Source organism: Podarcis muralis, chromosome 1 (genome assembly GCF_964188315.1).
Source record: "Podarcis muralis chromosome 1, rPodMur119.hap1.1, whole genome shotgun sequence".
NCBI lineage: Eukaryota > Metazoa > Chordata > Lepidosauria > Squamata > Lacertidae > Podarcis > Podarcis muralis.
The window spans coordinates 94,432,032-94,456,357 of NC_135655.1; the positions used below are offsets into that span (position 1 = coordinate 94,432,032).

The 24,326-nt window shown below is 41.7% G+C and overlaps 1 protein-coding gene across 2 annotated transcripts in view; it reads right to left on the reverse strand.

Annotated features, from left to right (window-relative positions):
* The window catches only part of DPP10 (dipeptidyl peptidase like 10), a 513,191-nt gene that overhangs the window by 156,042 nt on the left and 332,823 nt on the right, over window positions 1–24,326 (reverse strand). For both annotated transcript variants that reach the window (XM_028744423.2, XM_077935419.1), the window contains 2 exons: window positions 22,031–22,145; window positions 11,470–11,565 (listed from right to left, as the gene is read on the reverse strand). In XM_028744423.2, coding sequence (XP_028600256.1) covers window positions 11,470–11,565; window positions 22,031–22,145 — 211 coding nt within the window. The remainder of the gene's footprint in view (window positions 1–11,469; window positions 11,566–22,030; window positions 22,146–24,326) is intronic.

Here is a 24,326-nt window from a genome sequence, read left to right on the forward strand (position 1 = left end):
CATCTCACGTCAGGCCGAGGGAGCCAGCGTTTGTCTGCTGACAGCTTTCCAGGTCATGTGGCCGGCATGACTAAACCGCTTCTGGCACAATGGGACACTGTGACAAGTACCAGAGTGCATGGAAAAGCTGTTTACCTTCCTGCTGCAGCAGTACCTATTTACAGTGGTACCTCGGGTTACATACTCTTCAGGTTACATACGCTTCAGGTTACAGACTCCACTAATCCACAAATAGTACCTCGGGTTAAGAACTTTGCTTCAGGATATGAACAGAAATCGTGCAGCAGCGGTGCAGCGGCAGCGGGAGGCCCCATTAGCTAAAGTGGTGCTTTAGGTTAAGAACAGTTTCAGTTTAAGAACAGACCTCCAGAACGAATTAAGTACTTAACCCGAGGTACCACCGTATCTACTTGTGCTGTTATGCTTTTGAAATGCTAAGTTGGCAGCAGCTGGGACAAAGCAATGGGAGCTCACCCCGTCACATGGACTCGAACTGCCAGCCTTCCAATCTGCAAGCCCAAGAGGCTCAGTGGTTTAGACCACAATGCCATCCGCTCCCTTCTGTTATGTATCAGCAATGGTAAGAGAATGGTGCAGTAAGGACTGAAGTGGTCACCACACAATTATAAAAACTTCCCCAACCAATTCAGTGATTTCCCCATCTTTTCCATGTATGTCTATAGCTGAAGATTTTTTTTAAAAGAAATTTATGACATAATATGGGGGTTATTCAAAATTACATTAACAGAGGATCAAAGTCTGTGGCCTTGTGAAAGACATCAAGGACATTTGTTGCAAAAATCAGGACTGCCAATACAAACTAGAGTCTGTGTCAGCCAACTGCTCTCTGAATCCATTTCAGATGGAATAATACCACCCTCCTCATTTGAAAAAGTGAACATTATTTAATCTAGAAGACTGCCACTCACCTGAAAATAATGTTGTTGCCAGTTGGACAGACAAGCGGCAAACTATGCTTGTTATGCTCTCATTCTGTACATCTGCTATTTCCTCATACTGGTACAATGATTGGCCAGATTTGTGCAGCTGTTATTATACAATACGGTTTCCCCATGTCAGATGGAGATTAAAGCAATGCTAAAGCAACCATGCACACATTTGCATGGAAGCACTGTCATTCACCCTAACTAATCCCAGAAGAGTTCCACCAGCAGTCCATCTACATTCCGTACTTGGATTATCTTATTACCACACGAGGACTCATTTCAGTAATGAAAACCAGCCTGTAGAGTTTGCTGAAACTACATTCATCTCAGATACACTGCACTGAAGAAAATGACTTTTGAGCCGATGCCAATTCCACTCAGGAACCTTATAAATTTGAAAACTTTGGGGATCAATCCGTTACTTGGTAAGAGTTGTGGGTAAAAAGACATATCAAAGAAATTCACCCGTAATAATCTGGTATATCCAGCATGGGCCTTACTGAACTCTTGGACTACACCAAAAGCTCCCTGCTAATAAAATGTCCTCACAGCTCTTTGCCTCCCAGTTATAATATACACAATTGAACGATTTTAGCACTTTGGACAGGGTGAAGATGAATGAAGATTATTATTTTTCATTACATTTCTATACCGCCTTGTATTTTAAAGAAAAAAAATCTCAGAGTGGTTTACAACACATTAAAACATTGAATAAAATAATCTTGAATAAAATAAATTCAAGCTTCAAGGGAAATATTTCAGATCCTTCTCTAAGTAAACTGTTGCTGTCCCCATATTTATTTACCTACTTAATTTAATTGCTTGGCTTGTATCGTTGCGTGTCCATAAAGAAAAGTTTAACACCTATCCCAATGAGAAATTTATAGAAGAAATTATTGACTTTTTTGTTTAAGACCCTCAGAGACTCAAGTTTTTGTTTAAAGAGTGTTTGACTTTATATTATATTTTCCTTTATGGATAGACAAGCGTTAACAAAAGAAATTCTGTCTGGTTTCAGAATTTATGTCTGACATTCACCACAACCAAGGCAAATTCTATGTAGTGAAATTCAGCCTTAGGGTTTTAAAATTTTGTTTGGAGTAGTATAGTTCAATGGGCAAACTAAAGCTGAGTTTTTCTAGTGCCTGTTATTGTTAAACAGACAAATGAAGCAATTTATTACAAGTTAGTTCTGAAATATATAATCTCTAACTCTAATTGGATGCTTTTGCCACAGTGCTTGTCAAGTTTGATCTTCTGCTGTGCCAGTATTATTGTCAGCGTCCCATACTGCTTTCAAACTCATATTAGAACCCATAACACATGTTAGGAGGTCCCTGTAAATAATAGAAACAGAACCTTCTAGAGTACCTACAGAGGCTTACAGAAACTTTAATTAAAAGTTAAGGATCTCAGCTGGCTGTTAAGTCCTGAGGAGAAGTTTGGCGAAAGTTTTTATTTGTAATAGCTGGAAACAGTTTTTCTCTCTACCAATTGAACTCTATTCAAAGATACATTATTATTAAACAAATTATGTAACCTATATAGGCCTTTGGATTTTTTTCCATTGTTCATATTGAGCGTATTTGATAGGGTATCGGGGTGGAATTCAGTATTGAGTTCTTACATTCATTCGGTCTCTGCAAGCACTGCAGCTTACCAACTGGAATAATCCCCTTCTCTGGCTCTTGTGTACTGTTTTGGGGTTCTCCCCAAAAGGGCAGAGCCCTGTCCTCTGCCTGCACCTCAAAGCAGAGCTGGTACATCACATGAGGCTAGGCACCATTGGCAGTAGCCTCCTTGCCCATTCTCCAGCAGCTGCCCAAGGAAGGAGACCGACAGCAGCTGTAGTAGGTTGGGTATACCTACCGTAATTTGCCTTCACTATGATGTGTGTGCATTGTTCTTCCCACTAGTAATGTGACTACTGTTTTTACCATTGACTTTATTCCTTTAGTAGTTCAATAGAAAATGTAAGGTTCTGGAACAGGGGTAGAAATTTAGGCACAACATTCATTTTTACTGCTCATATCTGCTTGAACCAAGTCCATTTGCACGCTTTGCATCTTTTAAATTGCATCAAATCTTTGGGGAGAAGAATACCAAGGTATTTAATGCAGCTATCAACATTCCTTTAATCAAACAATTATCATGGAAGTTGACATGCAGCTGGTTCCTGGAACATTTTTTTCAAAGCTTTCTCAGACAGTGCAGTGCAGGTGCCATGCTCTGAAGGTGTTCCTAGTAGCTTTACACTGATAAATAAGGAGACAAGCAAGCAACCTTCAGACAACCTCATAAGTAGGATCTATAACATGTTTCTTAAAATTTTCTGTGTGATTTGTTTAGCTTTTTCACTTTAAAAATCCACACAGAACCAGGATAGAATGAGAGAGGTCAGTTTTTTGGCATATTCAAAAACAAGATATAAAAGATTTGGACCTGAATGTTAATCGCTAAACAGAGGATCATGGTTTTGCTTTGTTGCAAGGGCTCATGGAAACTTTCCAGGATTAGAAGTCTGTATTCTTCAATTTTCACTACCAATGTCTATGTTTTCCTTCATGCCACAGCAATTGGCAGGTTATGGTGCTTATTTATGAATGCTCTGGCTGCTTGGCTGACTAGATAAATGTACTCTGACTGCCTACTAGATCCGTGTGTTTTCATCTCTTATCCCTGGGCTTTGTCTTCTCTGCATCCTGTTATCCTTCCTCATTCCCATTGTAAAGTGAACACTCAAGCGCTCCCATCCATCTTGGCCTGAAGCTTGTGCACCTGGCCCTGTGGCTCCCTGCCCTACATTTCTATCTGCAGTCCAACTTTTTGGTTTCCCATCCTGAGGTCCTGCTACAGTCTGCTTACTGACTACACCACAGCCAAAATAATTTCTCAGAGATCTGCTGCATCCTCTAAAAGCTCTCTTTCGCTCTCTTTGCCTGCCAATATATCATCCTTCCTGTTGCTTTTCTCATCCTCTACATACTGTCAGAAAGAGCTCTACAGGATCAGCCTTCTGATGCCACATTAATCATTTTTAGCTCCATGACTTCTTCCATGCTTCTCACTGTGCTTTCAACAATTGCGTCCTTAATGTTTATCAGGAAACATTTTACTTTTCCTGTAAACTTTCCACCCTGTGTGCTGGGACTCTTAGAAATATGCACCTGTATTCAAACTATACAGTGGTACCTCAGGTTACATATGCTTCAAGTTACATACACTTCAGGTTACAGACTCCGCTAACCCAGAAATAGTGTTTCAGGTTAAGAACTTTGCTTTAGGATGAAAACTGAAATTGTGCTCCGGCAGCGCGGTGGCAGCAGGAGGCCCCATTAGTTAAAGTGGTGCTTCAGGTTAAGAACAGTTTCAGGTTAAGAACAGACCTCTGGAATGAATTAAGTACTTAACCTGAGGTACCACTGTACTTAGTTTATTTTAGAGCTGCTTGCTCGTACCTAGCTAAATGCAGATTAGCACGCTTCTTTGTGAATCCTCCTTACTCCTGTCTGTTTTCTAGGCTACTCGGCTAATTTTGAATTTTGAGAAAATGGTGTGGGCACCAGTCACAAAATGGTTGCCATGGGTGTGTGGCACAACACAAAATTAGAGACAGTACAGTCATAGTGAAGCTTTTCCAGAATTGTATTTCTGTACTGGAAAAGCTTTGATTTGTTGAACTTTGATTTGTTGCCTGCCATACAGCTGTTAAAGGGACAATAAATTACAATGTTAACCCTAAATCAAAGCCCATTTGCCTGGATGCAAGCTCCATTAAACACAGTAAGACTTACATCTGAGCAAGTGATAGTGATTATGATTCTTTTTCTGGCCCTGACTTTCTTGTCGCTGCCTTACCTGCTGGTTCCAGATTTCTTAATTCTGAAAGAGATCTGGCTTTAATTCTGAATATATATAGCCATTGCCATGAGGATGAAGACAAAGGATCTGGAAATTCCGGGAGTGGGGTGGAGCCACTCTTCTCATACATTCTAGTGCTGGCACCCCCAAACTTGGCCCTCCAGATGTTTTGGGACTACAGTTCCCATCATCCCTGGCCACTGGTCCTGTTAGCTAGGGATGATGGGAGTTGTAGTCCCAAAACATCTGAAGGGCCGAGTTTGGCCATGCCTGCTCTAGTGGGACTAAATTCATTTCCACAGAGCAGACTTTGGTAAATAAAATTTTGAATACTTGCTGTGCAGCAAGATGCACCCATGGGCTAAAGATATTTATAACAAGCAAAAGTTATAATGATGGGAAAGAGTGAGTAGAATGTGATAAGAAGGGGAAAACAACATATTTCTTTTGCTTTTCCTCTCTTCCTATACATCCCAAGGACATTCCAATGCAGTTGTTTGCACGCAAGACAATTCTGTTAATAGTCAAGTAGGGACGGGAAAGCATCTCCCCATTGCCTCCAAAATCATTAATATTTTGCAAGCATTCCCTTCAAATATGCACAGAACCTCAAGGGCTTTGCAAGCACTTAAAATAAATGCTTGGAAAAAACAACAACAACACACCAGTGGCTCTCTTCCCTTTGCAAGTCGAGGGAAACCGTGGGAATAATACAACTTTACCTTTGTTAGAAAGGTGGGAGATAACCACTGGCAGAGGAAACACACCTTACTTGCTGCACTTGGTGAAATTGTTGCCATGGGTGGTATGCCCACCCACTGAAGAGGACCCTTGGAGCATGACAACCTCCTTTGCGAAGTAGTTTTTCGCCCATAGCAGAAAATTTTCACAGTTTAGCCCTTCAATTATTTTATCTGTGTACATGTTGCTTAGAAGTGTTGCACCTGAGAAAAATGCTACTGCATGTGTGTGGCAGAGAGATCATCCTGAAAAAAGACTCAGGGTTGTCAGTGGGTGGGTGCCTCCCAGCAAGTTTTGCATCATAAAATCATCTGGGACAAGTCAGTCTTTTACAGGCTGATACCCTGTTCCCCCTTCATGCTTATTATTATTATTATTGTTATTAATCTTTCTTTCTTTCTCTTATAGCTTGCAGACATCTGAGTAGAACTGAGGAAGGGAGATCTGTCTGAGGTGGGCTGTGTTAAACTGAATTCTGCTTACAACACTTGAGAATTTTTTCTTCAGATTGCAGCCCCATCCCTACAAAGTGGCCACCTGCAAAGTAGGCAATATTATATGTTGTTAGAAGAAACAATTATGATAATTATGATATTAAATCAGAAACAAGAAACTGGGTAGCTGCTATAATTGAATTCAGCCCCCCCCCTTTTTTAGTTTCCCATTCTGCAAAAATATCAACATAGTAGTGTAAGTCCACAAAAGTGTCCCTTTAATTATTAAAAAAATAAAACTTGCTTACACTAAGTATTAAGTATCATGCATTTAAAAGATGAAGGTGCCTTCACTTTAGTCTGTTCGGTGTCTGCTTAAAACATTTATGAGAGGTTTAAACAAATCTAGTGCATGTTTACTCAGAAGTGTGCATAATGGGATTTGCTTTCTAGCATGTGTTTGGTATAGCAGTTGCCAGCATAGTTCTGCATGTTTACTCAGACTTAATTCTTATAGCAGAGCTTTCCAAATGTGTGTGTGTTGCGACACGTTAGTGTGTCAGCTGCAGTGAGTAGGTGTGTTGCACGAATGCTCCTTGCGCTCCTCTTGGGGCTAGAAAGGGGTTAGTTTAACCTCTGGTTTGCTAGTAAAACTGAATTACTGTGTTATGAAATTATGCATGTCTAAAACGTGTTTGGAAAGCTCTGTCCTATAGTATTCATTGGTGGTGTTTAACTAGTGGTGGTGATTCACCTATCCAGCTCCGTCAGCAAATCTGCAATTGCACAACATGGCTGTCCCCACTCTCATCCCCCTGTGCAACCCCCTGAAATTTGGTTTATGGTGGTGGGGGGTCAGAAGGGACCCCCTGAACAAAGTATGAAGGGAGAAGGTGGATCATTCCATGTGAAAAGCTGCAGTGCTTACACATAACAACTGGAAGAGTATGGCACTGATTTCCAGTGTATTTAGAACTACAGCAAAGCACTCTGTTGTGTTCTCAGATGAGAATCAAGCTGAGTTTACCCCATAATTGCAATATGTGAGGTCCATTTCTTGTTATGCCTCTTGTCCTCTGCTTCCCTGCCCAATCAGTTTTGTTGTGCATAGGGAACTTCCTGGTGACTTGTTCACTGAGCCTTCATCCTGATTTGTTTACAGGGGGATTAGTCAGTAGTGGAATGAATGCTGATTAAATAGCCAATTTGTTTGCATGTGGCCTTATCTGATCAATTAACTATCTTATGAAAACCTTCACATACATATTCCTGGCCAAAAGAACAGCTTCTGAGTACAAGAAGCATTCAGGCCACAATCCTAACTCAATTTACTTGAGAGAAAGCCCAATTTAATTAAGTTGGGCTTACTTTTGAGTAGACATGGTTAGGCTAGTACTGTGGGTGGCTAAAGATACTATAATAATATAACTTGAAGTTTGGCCAGTTTCCTTTGTAGGCATAGGAGACTAATGTGTATAGAGATTACTAGTTAAAATGACTTTCAAATAGTGCAGCATTTGTGTATGTTTTCAGGGGGGAAACCTTACCAAAAATATGCCTGTAGAAAATAAATATGACAGTGTTTCAACAAGTATAACCAATGATGAATTTTCATGGCTTAAACAATTATTAAAGTAAAAATATATATTAAGAAGTTAGAGTCGCTATTCTTGTAATGTAGTGATTTCCAAAGATCTGACACTCTCAAATTAATTAGAGGAGCCCTAAGATGGACCATGCACTGAACCAACACTTGAATGAATTATGGGGTCCCAAGATCCAGCACACATCACTTTTCCCAAGAATACTACCCCATGTCCATGCCAATTTAACTGTACTTTACAAAGATTTTTGCAACTGAATTCTCATGCATTCCTTTAATAGCCTTGCCTTTTTGTAATTCCAAACCATCTGATAACCATTTTAATACCTCATAATTCAATGCAGCAGTGTAGTTTAAGCAAATTAAGGCCATTTCCTCCCATTTCTACTTCTGTGGCATAGCCTATACTTCTCTTTCAATGTGCCCTTAATCTTAACACATTTTGTATCACTCACTGGCAGCGTTTTAAATTTTCACTTTTTTTAAATTAAATGTTAAAAATCAATACTACTAAAAGTAGATGCACTCTCATTTAACATCTTCAAAAGCCTGACAGACATCTAGACCTCTTTTCAGAATCATATTAGAGAACAGTGGCTGATCTGATAGAATTTAATTATAGCATAAAAGACATAGGCCACAATCCAAAGAGCCCATTTACATGCTCTCAAGGGATTGTTCATGCAGAGCCAGGCTTTCTATAGCTCTCTTTTGGTGCATTAGGCATCAGCACCTGTAACCAACTTGTGGGGAGTGGGAAAGGGAAGCTCTTTCAAAAATCTGCTATAAAATTTGTGTAGAAATTAAGAACATACCATTTTGTGTAAGAGGTTCTAGCATGCTACGATAACTGTGACTGAGATACAGTGAAAATACCAGTGTTACAAACTCAGTGAAATGATATTGCAAAGAATGAATGCTGCTGCTGTCTTAAATATAGAACTGTGAAATATAATGCACTCATTAGTATATGAGACTCTCACCAAGAAACACTTTGCTGAATGTATCAGTATGAGAACTTATTTCATGTCAGTGTCATGATCACTTGATGATATGCCACAAGGTAGTGACTGAATTGATATTATACTTTATTTTTGAATAAGAATTAAGTGTTATTGCCATAACTATTTGAATGTGCAGAAAAAAGTATGAACATCAAAATCTGAATTTACAAAATATTATCTCTGTCGTATACCAATTATTGCACTTTTCTTGTCAACCCTTCATCCAGTTCTCATAAATAAGTGCCGTAAGACGATTCCCAACATGCCTGACTAAATCAGGGCTTACTCCAGCATATGGTATTTATAGCCTAGAAAGAACTGTTTACGAAACAAGGCTCACATTATTATTTAATCTTACTAACCAGAATAATATTCAAAAGACAAATACAAGGCCCACATACTAGTATGTTAGATTTCTGTTCTAATATCTAATAGATACAATATCATCACACACATACAACCCTTCTCATCCCTATAGCACTAATGCAGAGAAACCAATATCCATGTACAATTTTCCAAAGCAGTTCCATGTACTCACTACAGTGTGTGAATTATAGCATGTATGAGTTTGGTTTAGGAGAATTGCTCAAAGGTATGTGTGGTGTGGGTGTGGTGCATTTGAGTTCTTTACTTTAGAACTGAAGCTCAGATTATTCATATTTAAGCCAGTGCACTTAGACCAGTTTTACTTAGTTTAATACTAATGTTTGCTGTCTCCAAAGGGACTTTCATCCTTATAACAATATTAATTTCAGCCTTATAGTTCTGCTGTGCACACATAAAACAACTTTACAACATTATTGAAATCCCAAAGTGTCAGTGAATTACAACATACATTGGTGTTTCAGAATGGCTTCTTTATCATACCTTTCTTTTTCTGCCTGAAGAATGTTAGCTTGCATAAGTAATTCTGAACACATGTACCTCAGACTACAGCTTTGGCAATATATTGGCCCTAACTTTAACCCATGCTCCCATTCCCTGTTGAAAACCATTCTCAGTTCCTGCTTCATTTGAATATTTCCCAAGGAGCTGCAGCTCCTACCTTTCAGTTGTGCAACTATTGGGTACAACCCAATTTCATTTACAGAAATCAATAGTATTAAAAAAACAGGTTTCCAATATTTTGCATAAATCTCAGCCATCGTTATGGATACAACATGTGCAAAAACTGCACATTAATCTACAAAATATGTAGTTCTACTTTTTATTGCTAACATAAAAGCGAAGACCATTCTGTATCTATTGGTGGAGCAAGCGTAGGCATAGTGTTGATACATAATCTAGTATTAGTTCCCAACCCTAAATGTCACAAAGATAAATTCTGAAAATATATTTTTTCAGGGGGAGAATTAACAAACAACAAGAAAACAACTACAAAATCCATTACAAAAATTCTCAAAGTTTAACTACTCAAATCTGTCTACTCCATATTTCAAGGTCTCCATTGTATTAACAGCATCCCTTGTCATCTAAACCCTGTTGCTGTTTTTTAAACTATCAACAAAAAATACTGCCTACAAACTTAATGAGCACTACAGGCAGTTATTCATAAGATCCTAAGAAAGACAACATAGTAAAAGTGCCAGCCTTTTTGTCTATCAAATGAGAAACAGCCTCGGTAGCTGGCCCTGGAGAACAATTTAAGCAGCAACACCTGGAACCACTCAATACTACATCTCCCACAGAATTTGGCAGTTCACCACTGAGTCAAAATAGATGCAGTAAAAAGATGAGAGGAGGAAAGGAAGGAGGAAGGTGAGAAACCAGGAAAATATAATAGTCGTATAGGGATAGAAGAAGCAAGTGGGTAAGACAGGAGGAAGCAATAGTATATACAGTGGCTGGGGAAACCCAGCCAGATGGGTGGGGTATAAATAAATTATTAGTAGTAGTAATAGTTGTATATACGGCCAAGTGCATAAATATTGTGATATAAGGGCTATATAATGATAACAGTGACCTCATTTGACAAATCTCAAGTCTTTTGGCATCATTAGGACATCTGGGTAGAATCTACACACATTAAAAATGCTGTGAAAATGTGTGTGTGTTTTTTAAAAAAAGTTTTGGGAAAAAAATTAATTGAATTTTCCATAGCTCGCTGTTGCCATCTAGTGCCACATTTGTATATTGCACTTTACAACACACTGGCTATCAAAGTTTACCCACCAGATCCAGTTATCGATCACTGCTGTAGGTTGTAATGGATGGATTCAGAGAAGAAAGCAGTGGCATAGGTTAAAGTTATGTGATTTTACAGTTTTTGTTTTGCTGTACTGATTTTTAACATTATTTCAATACCCAGAGGCAAAAGAAGACACCTTTAAGAAAGGTGTTAAGAAAAGGCAACTTCAACAGATACAGTTATCATGCAAGCATATCAGTTTGTGAGAATTTTTTATTAGTCAATTATATGTTTCTTTCAGCATCCTCTTCTCTGCACTACCTGTGCCTAATCTTCCTTATACATCAGGACCTTTTCCCAGTTCCAAACTTGTTCCAGGAGATTTATTCACAACCAAACTCGCAGCTTTTCCCCATCTCACATAAGATGGTCTGCAAGCTGTTTAGTTTCTTGAGCCATACATCAGCTTATTGACAACAATCACTACCAGAATGCAATAAGTTTTTTCATAATTCTTGTATAGATGCAGTTATGGTGGAATTATTTGGATACTTGGGCACCTGACGTTTCACAACATGATAAATCATAGGTTGTTCAGATCTTCAGACCAAACATCAATACGAAGAAAATTCTCACATGTAGACCTCATCATCACATTAAGAGTTGGGTTGATACAGCGACTGATTTCCCCTCTAATATCCCCATTCCCAGATCTTTCTATATAGTACTAAAAAGAGTATGTGCAACATACCATTGATCCATTTGGCTTCTGGATTGTGAACTATAAATTCTTTTCTGAAGAGGTCTTCTAAAGACAATCTGCTTTCTGATGAATTTGACAGTTCATCTAAAGAAAAAGAAAAAAGAAAATTGAAACAGCAAATCACACTTTTTAATATAGAAAACCTAGATTAGATTACCAAAGACTTCACACAACACCAGACCCATATTGAAAGCTGAATCCTTCCCATTCATGAAAAATACAGATTTTTATTTCAGCAACAGTAAGGTAAAGGGACCCCTGACCATTAGGTCCAGTCGTGGCTGACTCTGGGGTTGCAGCGCTCATTTCGCTTTATTGGCCGAGGGAGCCGGCGTACAGCTTCTGGGTCATGTGGCCAGCATGACTAAGCCGAACCAGAGCAGCACACAGAAATGTTGTTTACCTTCCCGCCAGAGCGGTTCCTATTTATCTACTTGCACTTTGACATGCTTTCGAACTGCTAGGTTGGCAGGAGCAGGGACCGGGTAATGGGAGCTCACCCCAACCTTCTGATCGGCAAGTCCTAGGCTCTATGGTTTAACCTACAGCGCCAGATAAAATATTATTGGGGGGGTGGGGGAATCACATACAATTTTGGCTGGCTGTAATCTCACACATATACATATGTGAGTTCTGCGGAATTCCAGGAAAGCACAGTTTCCTACAAGATTTACATTTATAGGTATGTGGGAAAGCCCTTTGGTTGCTGGATGGATGCAGCCAGCTACAGGGTCAAAGCAGGCAGGAAACTAGTCACAGTGTTCCCTCTTCCAGTTGTGCAACCATATCACCTGCTGCAGGTGATGCCGTGGTCCAGGGGACATTATTGCTTGCTTGAGCATCTTTCCTGACATTTTAAAGCCATAGGCTACTAGGCAAATTGTAGAAGAGAGAACTTGCAAATTAAATATTGAATCTCACTGTCACTTTATAATCTGAGCACATTTTCCCCCATCTGGAATTTGTTCAGGGTTCTTGTTCTCTCCCCCACCCCCATTTTGGCAAGACTAAGGCTGGATCTAGACCTGTCAAAGAAGCAATTCAATTAAACACGTTGTAAACCATACAGGGTAATCCAGTAGGGAAAGATGGGACTCCACAGCACCATCTAGTGCCACAGTGTTATATTGCATATACAACACATATAAAACGCTTTTTTCTTTACCAATCTAAGTAATCTGCACCTTTAAATACTTGCTGTGCAGATCTCTCTTCTCAGCTTTCCTTTATGAAATTGCTATTTTTATTTTTATTTTATTCCTTGAAGCTATTTTTTCTCTCCATAAAGGCAGAATATATAGAGATATATAGTATTCAAAACACAGGTCACAGCATTTCACTGTAAGAGCTTAAGACAGACAAGTACAACCTTTTCTACAAGCTCATGCTTGTCTTTCCTGGCACCCACAGGGCAGCGGCGTAGCGTGGGTTGTCAGCACCTGGGGCAAGGCAAGTAATTTGCGCCCCCTAACCCGGGGCAAGGCAAGTAATTTGCGCCCCCTAACCTGGGGCAAGGCAAGTAATTTGCGCCCCCTAACCCCTAACCTGCCGCCACTGCCAGCTTCTTCTTGCTGCTGCCTGGGCTGGGGTATTTACGGTAAGGTAGCCACGGCGACGGCGACGGGTCCGTGTCAGGTGATCTGAGGCGAGTTGCCGCTGGCGCTGCCGCCCAAACGACGCCGCTTGCCCGGAGGAGGAGGAGGGCATAGAGGCAAGGAAAATGCAACATGGCCCAGCAGCTGCAGCAGCAACGGCAGCGGCGGGGCTGTGAGGAGGGGCTGCCTGGCGCACCCTCCGCGGCGAGCACTGAGAGCCGCTGCCAGCTCATCGGTTCCGCGAGACATGTGGCTCTGCTACAGCTTGCGCCCGAGGCTCTTCAGCGACTCCGGAGGCGGCGAGCGCCCCCCCAGATGTTGCGCCCGGTGCAGCCGCCCCCCTGCACCCCCCACGCTACGCCACTGCCACAGGGTGCCCCCCCTAAAATTAGGCCTGAAAGAAACATTCTAGCGTGGTTCCTCTGGTTTGCAAATCGGCCCACAAGCCCTAAAAGGTTGATGCCCAATGGAGTAAAAGAATGATTAGAAAGTTTGCTAAGTTTCTCTGTGAATTTACAGAGGGGATAAAAACAGCTGAAACTGGCAAGTCCCAATTGAGATGATATACCATTTACCTTTACCATTATATTTGGACTTTTAGATGACAAGTTAACAAAGAAAGAATATATAGAGATATACAACCAAATTAAAATACAATATATAAAAAATGTTGAACTCCACACTAATCCTACTTCCTTTGAAGCAAACAACTCTTCATTTTAAAGCCCTAATTCCAGTCCAAATATAGCTTATGAATCCCCCAATAAACATGCAGTTTTGCCCCTTATAGCCCATCTTCAACAGTATTAATACGCCTTCCACCATGCACTAGCAATCCAATACTGAATGCTGCTAGAAAAGGTAGGAGGCCCCAATTTCCAAAGGATGTCATGAGGCAGTGGCCATGCTGATACCATGCACTATTACTGACTCAGCAGCCATTTGCCACCACACTGCTCATGTGCCTCCACTGCCTCTTCATGATGCCCTCCAGTAAGGCTACTGGGTTCCCTCCTTCATTTAGCAGTGGTCAACAGCAGAAGCTAGTAGTCTACTGGAATTTCACAGAATCACAGAATCTTAAGAGTTGTAAGGGACCCAAAAGTCATCTAGTCCAATCCCCTGCAATGCAGGAATCTCAGCTAAAGCATCCATGACAGATGCGCATCCAAACTCTGCTTAAAAACCTCCAATGAAGGGGAGTCCACCACCTCTCATGGGAATCTGTTCCCCTGCCAAACAGCTCTTACCTGCCACCTGATCGTTTTGGTCCCTAGGAAGCATTAATATTCATGATACATGTAATTACCGGTAGGTGTTTTCCCCCCTCTATGGCAACATTTTCTGAGCTCCCTGTTTCTTTGCTATAATCATCTTCAAATCAGGATTCTGTAAATTTATTTGAAAATCACTAAATGTTAAATAAAACTGGCACTTTTTAAAAAAACCCTAAAAGAATCTCATGAAACCACTGAGAGTGGGGGAGAACCCTTTAAACCATTAGACAGATGTAGCAGCTTTGTTGAAGATTCTGAAAAGCTGGCTTTGTTGCATGTTTTTGAAAATATACTTTACCATATAACATTACTGAAGATGGTATTGAGAGCCACACATTCTCTTGAAAAATTATGTATCTTTTTGTATGTAAGCTGGAAAATTCACATCACATCACTGTCCAACCTTTTATTTTTTTTGTACTAAATCCGTGTTGCTACCTTTGTCTAACGTTTCAATAAATGTTGTTCAGGCTTCAGAAATCTCACAAATTCACAATGCGCAGTTTATACAATGCAGTAAAAGTATTTCCCCTTCAAACTGCAAAAACTTTCTGAATCCTGTAACCAGGGGAACTTTTTTTTTTTTGATACCTTTGTGAATTCAAATGCATTCTTTATATTTCTTGCCTCTTACTGGAGCATATTCCTTCCTCCTTAATGTTTATTCTCACATTTCACAATAGGCTATGCATTTTCCATCTCCATTCAAGATTATATTGAATTATTCATTGACAGTATGACATTTCCCAATTCCTTAACTGGCTGATAGATTTTTAAATTTGAAGATATAGATACTGAGTATAGATTGCAAGCCAGAATAGAATTCTGAGCTGTTTAAAAGCTCCACCAAAATCCAAAATCATGATTGCAGAAAATTAAGCAGGAGATTTAGCTAATGTTGCCCAACAGGAAAGTGTTCATAGTCATGTTTGTTCGGATAAATCGATCTGGCCCTTCATCGATAGAGCCGCGACTTCAGACAGCTTTACGGTCCCAATCAATCACTTACAGCGGTCCGGCACGCTTCCTCCCAAGCTGCGCAATAACTCCTGCTGTCTCTTCTCCGTCACGGCTTTTAGCAGAGTAGAAACACAGCGTGTAAAGCAGTCGTACTCCTTGTAAGCACACATAGACAGGTTCGTCTATTTACAGCTCTTTATTACAACATTTCAGCATCAAAAGTCCGTCACTGCTGGCAGCCATTGCTGCAAACATCCTTCTCCCCTCAGAGTCACAGGGGGAACTGAACAAACAGGGAATAGTCCCGCCCAGCTTCTAAAGCTTCTGTCTCCGCCCAGCTGTAAGCTGACGTCAGCAGGTGACACACACCAGGGAATTTAACCAGATAAATTCTGAACTATAACACCCCCCCTTGTGTCCCTGCGTGATACCTGTGCAACATCTTCAGTAATACCTTGTGAGATCAATTCCTTCCCCAATGCCTTGCGCCTTCCCTTGGCAAACCTGTTTGGCATTTGTGGAACCACCTCACAACTTTCAGAATCGCACTGTGCGAAACTTATCCACGCACCTGTGGCCTGATACCTCTCTGGTGGGACACCCTTTGTTGGGCGACTGGACCTCCTAGGCACAAACTCAGGTGTTCCCTCTGACTCACTTTGATCAGCAGGTGTGTCCTCTGCATCATGGGATTCTCCTTCTGACTTAAAGCGTTTTCGAATCCTCTCCATTACACTTACAGGAGAACTAGGCTCGCTTTTGGGTGCTCTCTTAACATCTTGTGGAGAAGCTACCGAAACCTCATCCTGCTCCTGACTTTGCTCCTGACTTTGGTCGTCATCAGCAGCCTCAGCCCCTTCTTCCTCTGCCTCATCAGAACTGTCTTCTGGATCAGAGAGACAATCTGAGAGAACATCACGCCTAACAGGAGTCTTTGACTTCACCTCCTCCTCTAAGAACTCAGCGTGTTTACTGATCAGCACCTTACTCTGATCACCTGACGGGTAAGCAAATCGCCACGCACGGGCTTCTGGCTCATACCCACAGAAGATCATTTTCTGGACTTTGGCTCCATCTGGCCCTCGCAAAGCCTCAGGCACAGAGACAAGCGCAGGAGTCCCAAACGTCCGCAGAAAGTGAACCTGGGGTTTTCGGCCATTTAACAAAGAGAACGGTGTGTCACCTACCAATGAGTTGTAGACACGATTCCAGGTGAATGACACAGCCCTCGTAGCCTCCAGCCAAAACTCAGGAGGTAACCTGGCTTCTTTTAGCATCACCTGTGCAGCCTTAATCAGAGCTCCACTTCTCATCTCTGCCACTCCCCCTTGCTGGGGTGAAAGAACTGTGTGTCGTATCCCTTTCTGTTGAAAGAACTTCTGCAAAGCAGAACCAGTGTACTTAGCATTTCTGTCACTGATGATAGCTTGAACCCTGGTGGAGAACCTCTGTTCCACCCCCTCAATCCAGCTCTTGATCAGCTGTGCTGCATCCTCCCTGGATTTGAGACCGTGAGCCCAAGAATTCTGCGAGAAATCATCCAGAAAAGTTAGCAGAAACCTGGCCCCCCCTAGACTTGGTGCCTTGACAGGACCGGACAAATCTATGTGAACCAGCTCAAAAGGTTTAGTGGCTACACGTTCCACCTTTGGGTAACTGCACCCTCTCACCTTTGCCTGCTTGCAAGTGTCACAATTAATGGCACTTTGACAATTTTTAATCTTACAACCTGTAACAACCTCAGGTAACACCTGCAAATCCTCTAAAGGATTGTGAATCGTTCTCTGATGCCATACGCATGCACATGTAACATTATGAGCGGGAATTGTAGCACGCTGGTTGGGAACTGTAGCACGCAACGCTTGTGCTTTCTCAACCTTCCCCTCACCTCCAAGAGACGTTTTAAGAATAAAAAGATCATTCTGTCCCTTCCGCACTTTGGCCAGTAACCTCCCCCCTTTGGAGATTGTGCAGACATCATTTTCAAAACAAACTTTGAACCCCTTACTTAACAAATAAGGCACAGATAACAAACATTGTTGAATCTCTGGAACAATACAAAAATCCACCGTTTCCTGTAAAACAGAAAGATAGGCATTAGTACACCTGGAAACTCTAGTTTTCTGTCCATTTGCAAACTTAATAGTCTGTCCCTTCGGAACTGCCGTGCAATTCCACCTCTCGACTGCAGGGGTCTCTGGAACCATGTTGCGGTTAGCTGCAGAGTCTATTACAAAGGCCATCTCGGAATTTTCCACTCGGCCCTCCTCAAACACTGCCATACTCGCTGAGACTTGATAAGACTCTTCTCCCTGCTGTTTACCACGGCCACCTGGCTCAGTTCCACGCCTGCCTGTCTTCCCAGGCCTGTTGCCATGGAAACCCGCCTGATTCCCATGGGAAATGTCCTTCACAACATCCTGCCGCGGCTCTCTGCACCGGTGGGGGCAATTACGACGTAAATGCTCTGTTGAATTACAGATGTAACAACGACGAACGGAAAAAGCCTGGACAGTGCATTCAGCTGGCCTGGCTCCGCCCTTACACCCAGAGCTCCCTGTGCCAGCCTTGCCCTCTTTCACCGCCCTCTGCCGCTTTGATTCTTCATCAATCAAGCGTCCGCTAATATAATCAATCGTAAGATCTTGCGGAGGCATCGTTTCCATCGTTAGAACCAAGTTCTCATAACTCCTGTCCAAAGAACTTAAAAGTGTATAAGCCTTAAGTTCATCAGGGAAGGGCACATTGAGCTGACGCAGCTTACTGAAAATAGTCAGCACCTGGGCAATGTGATCCCTTATCGGTTCCCCTGGCGACAGCTTCTTCTCAAACAGAGAACGTATCACATGAATCTTAGCCCCAGCTGTGGTCCTCTGATGTATTCTAGTCAGAGCAGACCAAATCTGATGACAGGTACGTAAGCCGTCTATATGAGGGAGCTGCGACGCCTCAAGCGCCATCACTACATGGGACATGGCCTTCTTGTCTTTCTTTGCCGCTGCAGTGGCTCTCTCCACGTCTGCGGCTCCTGCATTGGGTCCGGCCACGACTGGATCAGCCTGCGTGCATTCCCACAGCTGCTTTCCCTCCAGCCAATAGTACATGCGCTTATTCCAGTCTTCCCAATTGGAGCCATTGAGCCTTTCGAAGGGAATATTGAAGCTCTCATGGCCCTGTGCCTGAGCAGCAGCCATTCTCCTCCCGTTCTCCCAAGGGGCCCCAAGCTGTACTTACTGCTTATCCAGCACCCGTCCGGAGAAACGATTTCTCAGCTGCTTTTTTCTTTTAGCTCTGTGTCCCAGCAGCTCTCTTTCAGCAGCTCCTCATGCCTCTCAGAAGCAGGCAATTACTCATTTTGCTCTCCGGCATCCGGTCAGCTCCCGTTCCTCAGAACCCAGCTTCAAAGCCTCCTGAAGCTGTTTTACGACTGTTTTACAGGCGTTGGCTGACCTCCATAACCTGTTCGGATAAATCGATCTGGCCCTTCATCGATAGAGCCGCGACTTCAGACAGCTTTACGGTCCCAATCAATCACTTACAGCGGTCCGGCACGCTTCCTCCCAAGCTGCGCAATAACTCCTGCTGTCTCTTCTCCGTTACGGCTTTTAGCAGAGTAGAAACACAGCGTGTAAAGCAGTCGTACTCCTTGTAAGCACACATAGACAGGTTCGTCTATTTACAGCTCTTTATTACAACATTTCAGCATCAAAAGTCCGTCACTGCTGGCAGCCATTGCTGCAAACATCCTTCTCCCCTCAGAGTCACAGGGGGAACTGAACAAACAGGGAATAGTCCCGCCCAGCTTCTAAAGCTTCTGTCTCCGCCCAGCTGTAAGCTGACGTCAGCAGGTGACACACACCAGGGAATTTAACCAGATAAATTCTGAACTATAACAATGTTCACCATGACAATGATCCAGTCCTTCTTGGAAAGAGTTTATACCCCTCATCCACAGTTGTTACAGCCCATGAAACAATGGGCCCACATGGACTGTGTGCGCACTACAGTTATCCCTAATTTGCTAGACATTATTTCAAGGGCTGGAATGTGGTCATGTAATCTGACTTAAGCAATCATGAAGACTGAGCATCAAACACAACTAGAGTACTTGGAGTGTTCTCCTGCAATCTGTTTTATTATTCCTTCTTGCCGACTCCCAGACCTTAGCAGGCCTAGTGAACTACTTATATCCAGTAAATGCTGTATTGAGGCCCTCAAACTGGTGCTCCTTGGGATTTGATAAGACACAAACTATGATAGTTATAGTTTTGATAATTATTTTGCTTTATGCCTAACAGTGCAATTGTTCTGCTGCTGTTTCTTCCATTCTTCATCCCATCACTGAAATTCTTTCAAATCTGTAAATCAGGGTTTGGGCTGTAAAGATGCCATTGATAAAGGCGTCCTCTGTCAACAACACATCATAAGAAGTTGTGCTGGAGTGCCTCTGCCTAGCAGGTATTTAAGCTCAGTTTATTTTCCCTCATCTATCCCACCATTGTGTCCGGGCCTTAGTCTAGGTCCTGCACAACCTCTCCTGATTCAGATGTTATGGAGAAATAGAGCTGGATGTCATCACTGTACTGATGGCACCTTGTCCCAAAACTTTTATTGATATCTCCAGCAGCTTCATGTAAATATTAAATAACATCAAAATAGTGCCCTGCAGCAACCCAGGCTGTGAAAAAGCACTCTCCCAATGCTAATCTCTGGACTTTGTTCCATAGGTAGGACTAGAACCACTATAACTGAGATATTTATAAAAAGATTTGGTTGTCCTCTTTCAATCAAACAAGTTTCTGACCACACAACCCAAAGCCCATAGTTACTTGGCCAAACCAGACCAATTATCTACATACCTCAGGTGCAGATTCTTGTTTATAACTGGCCCAGTTGTATGTGTTCTGTGTACTGCTACAAAATAACCTATTTTGATTGGGTGGGTCCCGAAAGTTGAGTATGGTTCTTTGCATGAGGGATTGGTGCCTGTCACCTTAAAGGAGGTAGTGGCACAACAACAACTGAAAAAGCCAGTCCTGGATCCAATTCATTGTAACAACTATCACTCAGTCACAAATACTTTCTTTCTAGGGAAGTGATTGACAAGGTTAAGGTGGAACAAATGCAGACATTTCTGTAGACTGATTATTTGGGTGCCAGTCTAGTTTCAGTTTGGTTTGGGACCAAGTCAGCCTTATACTGAGACTGGCAGGCAGAGTAGAACTCTGCTCCTTCTGCTCCTCTAAAATTTTGTTCAAAAACAAGCTCCCGTAACTTTTGCTTGGATATCAGAACTCTAGCTACTCATTGCTACATAACTATATCTGAAGAGTGTGTGTGTGAGCTGGGGAGACAGCTTCAGAATATTCTCCTTGACTTTATAATAATACTAACGCCAACACTTAGGTTAAGATGAAGTGTGCTTATATGTTTGTTGGTCACCAGATTCCAGGAATCAATGAAGAAACACTCAACCTTCACCTGCCAAACACGTCACCACCAGAATCATAATGTGAGGCTGTGTTGATTTTCTCCTCATTTTTAAAGAGATGCTTGTATCCAGGATGCAACAGGACTAAGTGTAGCCAAACAAGTAATTTACCATTGTTTGGTCTCTTAGTTGCAGTCATAAAGCTTCACAATGTTGGTTGTTGTTGTTGTTGTTGCAGCATTGTGACAAATGAAAAGATCATTATCCTATGTACCTTCTTTCACCAAGCTTCTTTTGTGAATATTATCCATAGGCTTGAATGTAAAGAAGTCAGTTTTTAAAATATACAAAAAGAAAAATCACGTAAAGAGACAGAAAATGCCAGATTATCTTCCCTGGAGCAGAGGTTGCAGTCTGGCAAGGCCACAGCAGTAGGGAGGGGGCACCCTCTGTCCATGTGGCCAATGCACAACAGCCATGGGGACAGTCCACCAAATTTTCAAATTTAAATTGCCCAATCATGGGCTATCTCAGGGTGGGGTTTGGGGTAGCACACCTCACTGGAGACCACCTCTGGGTGTCTCCAGTCAGGTATGCTGCTCAAGCACAAAGATTGTCTGCTCCTGCTCTATGCAGTGCAGCCGGCTTTTGAACTCCCATCCTCCCATCCCTTTATTCCATGGTTGTCCTGGTCAGGACGTTCCAAGGACCTTGCTATTCAGGGCTAGTGAGGAATTTGCCTGCAGATAAACTGGGCCTGTCTGGGGTTTTGTCTACTTCATAGCAACTATCAGAACTTTCTGGCAGAGAAGACATTGGAATTGGATCCCTGGGCTAGCTGGAAGGGACAGACATGACTCTACCCCCCCCCCCACACACACAACCCATGTTTTGGGGTACCCCTAGCAAAGGGGTGCTCTGTCCAGACCACCAGATGGAGGTGGACAGGCTGCAGACTCCCACACACAGAGACCTAATGGCTTCTCAAAGCACTGTGTTGATTTGAAGTGCATCATAGGGTGGTCCATAATATAAGATCGGTCCCAACATAACTACCAACCAGTGGACCAGGTTGACTGATTTGGGATGCAAGCCCAATGCCAAAAGACAAGACCTTCTGACATCTGTAATAAATAAAGTTGATTTCAACCCAAGTGGTTTGTCCTGTCTATTACTAATTGTATCAACAGCCTTGACTCCTGCAAGCTCAATGTTCTTGGGCCCACAAAACAACTACAATACATCTGGTTCAATAATAGGGTAAGTACATGATAAATAAATCCTACCTGGTGTTAAAAGAATTACAGACATTGTGATGAGTGAACATACGACTAGGATCACCAGCAGTGCAATTGCTATTCCCTTCCAGTTCCTCTGTGGTGGGCTGTCGCTTCCAAGTTCCTGGAGGGAGGGAGAAAAACAGTATTTCAAAATTCACACCAAACAGTATGAGATTCAGTTATAAGAACTCCTTTCTCATGAGTTAAATTAATTATTTATAGATGTGTAATTCATTCTAAATAACAAATAAATCTCACCTACCCACCAAGCCCAGACATGCACACCAAAACAATAATCAAATTGAGGGTATAAGAGTGCTGTCAAAATGTGAATTGAGATCTAATATACTGAAGATAAACTTCAGGACAACATGAACTAGCATTTCACCAGATAATTAGGGAAATAAAATACAGCAATTTTCTATAATTCCACCTGAAGTGGTGTAGGCCATCATGGTTTAAATACACATGGCTTTTAATGTGCAGTGCTAAATGTCCTATTCAGAACCAAATAAACATTTGTTGCCTGAGGATCTGGTCATTCAATTTTAAATTGAACATCATTTATTTATATCATGATATGTTTTATATGCTGCTCTTGTATTACTCATAAAAATCAACATTACAGTATTATGTAGTAGCAATGAAGAAATTCAAGAACTCCAAGAATATAGCTTCCTCTAGGATTTGTGTGTGCCCCAACTCCTACACACACTAGGCAATGGAGACCTAAATAAAATCCTGCAATAAAATAAATTCTCTCTGCCTATCTTAAAAAGACAGCAAGAGAAGAATAAGAAAGTCTGTGCTAGATTTTATATTGTTATATCACTTTAACATGCTATGAAAACGCAGAGCTAACACAAAATTTGTTACATTCTTATAGACCAAACAACCAATTAACCAATTAAAATTATCATCTGTGCTATGATACAGAGCTAGCATTATCAGGAGGCAGACTTGCTAAGGACGGGGGAAAGTTGCAAATTTTGTTGGAGCCCTAAAAGTTTGATATGGAGCTTGCAAGTGGTTTTCAGACTCATAGGGGCTACAGGGACTACTTGGTTGAAAGTAGCATGCAAAAGTTTAAAGTTCTTCATACTTCAGGGCAGAGGCATAGCTAGGTGCCCCTGGCAGAATGGTCCAGATTGCACCCCTAGCCATGGACAAATTAGCTTTTCTTTCTACCTCTCCCCCAAATTCCACCCATTCAATTCACCCTCTATTTAAAACCTTTTCTCATGAGGCAATAATCAATATTTTTATAGACATATTTATGGACATATTTTTTATCTGATTTTGCCCCCCCCCCCCGCCGCCTGTCCCCTTGGGGGAGGCCCACCTCACCACCCCCTAGCTATGCCCCTGCTTCAGGGGTCCTTGCACAATGACGGAGTCTCCTGGGGTATACTGCACCACTTCTAACCCTACTAAATAGTAGATAAACTACTGACTAAATGTGGAGATCCAAATTTTGTTATTGGGCCCAAGTGTGTGTGCATGCGTGGATGCGCACACACACACACACACACACACACACACACACACACACACGATAAAACAACATCAGTGTAACTAAATGCCACTGGTGCCAAAGACTGTGGAAACATTCAAACAATGTTAAGATATTCTAGCATGTCACACTAAATTTCACTCACACTAGTGGGCATGATGTGACACAAAAAAAAGAATACCATTGGACGTTGCTACTCCCCCACCCATTCTGCGCGTGCATGCTTCGGTTCCACTATAATTCATGCATGAAAATGGCAAGAGAGAACAGTATGCTAGTATAATAATCCAAGATTTCATCACTTTGCTCCTGTGATTTTCTAGGTTAATGTAGCTGAAAGCAGTTTTTTTCCTAGAGGCAATTAACTATAATAATAATAATAATAATAATATATCACCTTTCATGCAAAGATCACAGGATGGTTTATAACATAAAAGCACAAAATACCACCTGCTGCCCGCCAACACGTTTAAAATATGTAAATTTATGTTTAAATTAGTTATTGGTCATGATTACAAGCAATATATTAAATGCACCAAAACTGCAATTCTGAACATGTTTATGTATATCCAATTCCTTTATAGAACTTATACAGCATAATAATGCATCATTCATATCATTACAAACCCTATACTGAAAAATCTGATCACACAATTCACCCATTATGGAAAGTATGGCCATTATTGTCTTTGCTAATTAAGTCCAATCCTAAAAATGTGGTACCCCATTGCTTTTATTCAGGTTCAACATGAATTAATAATATAGTAGGACTAATGCTTTCAAAAATAT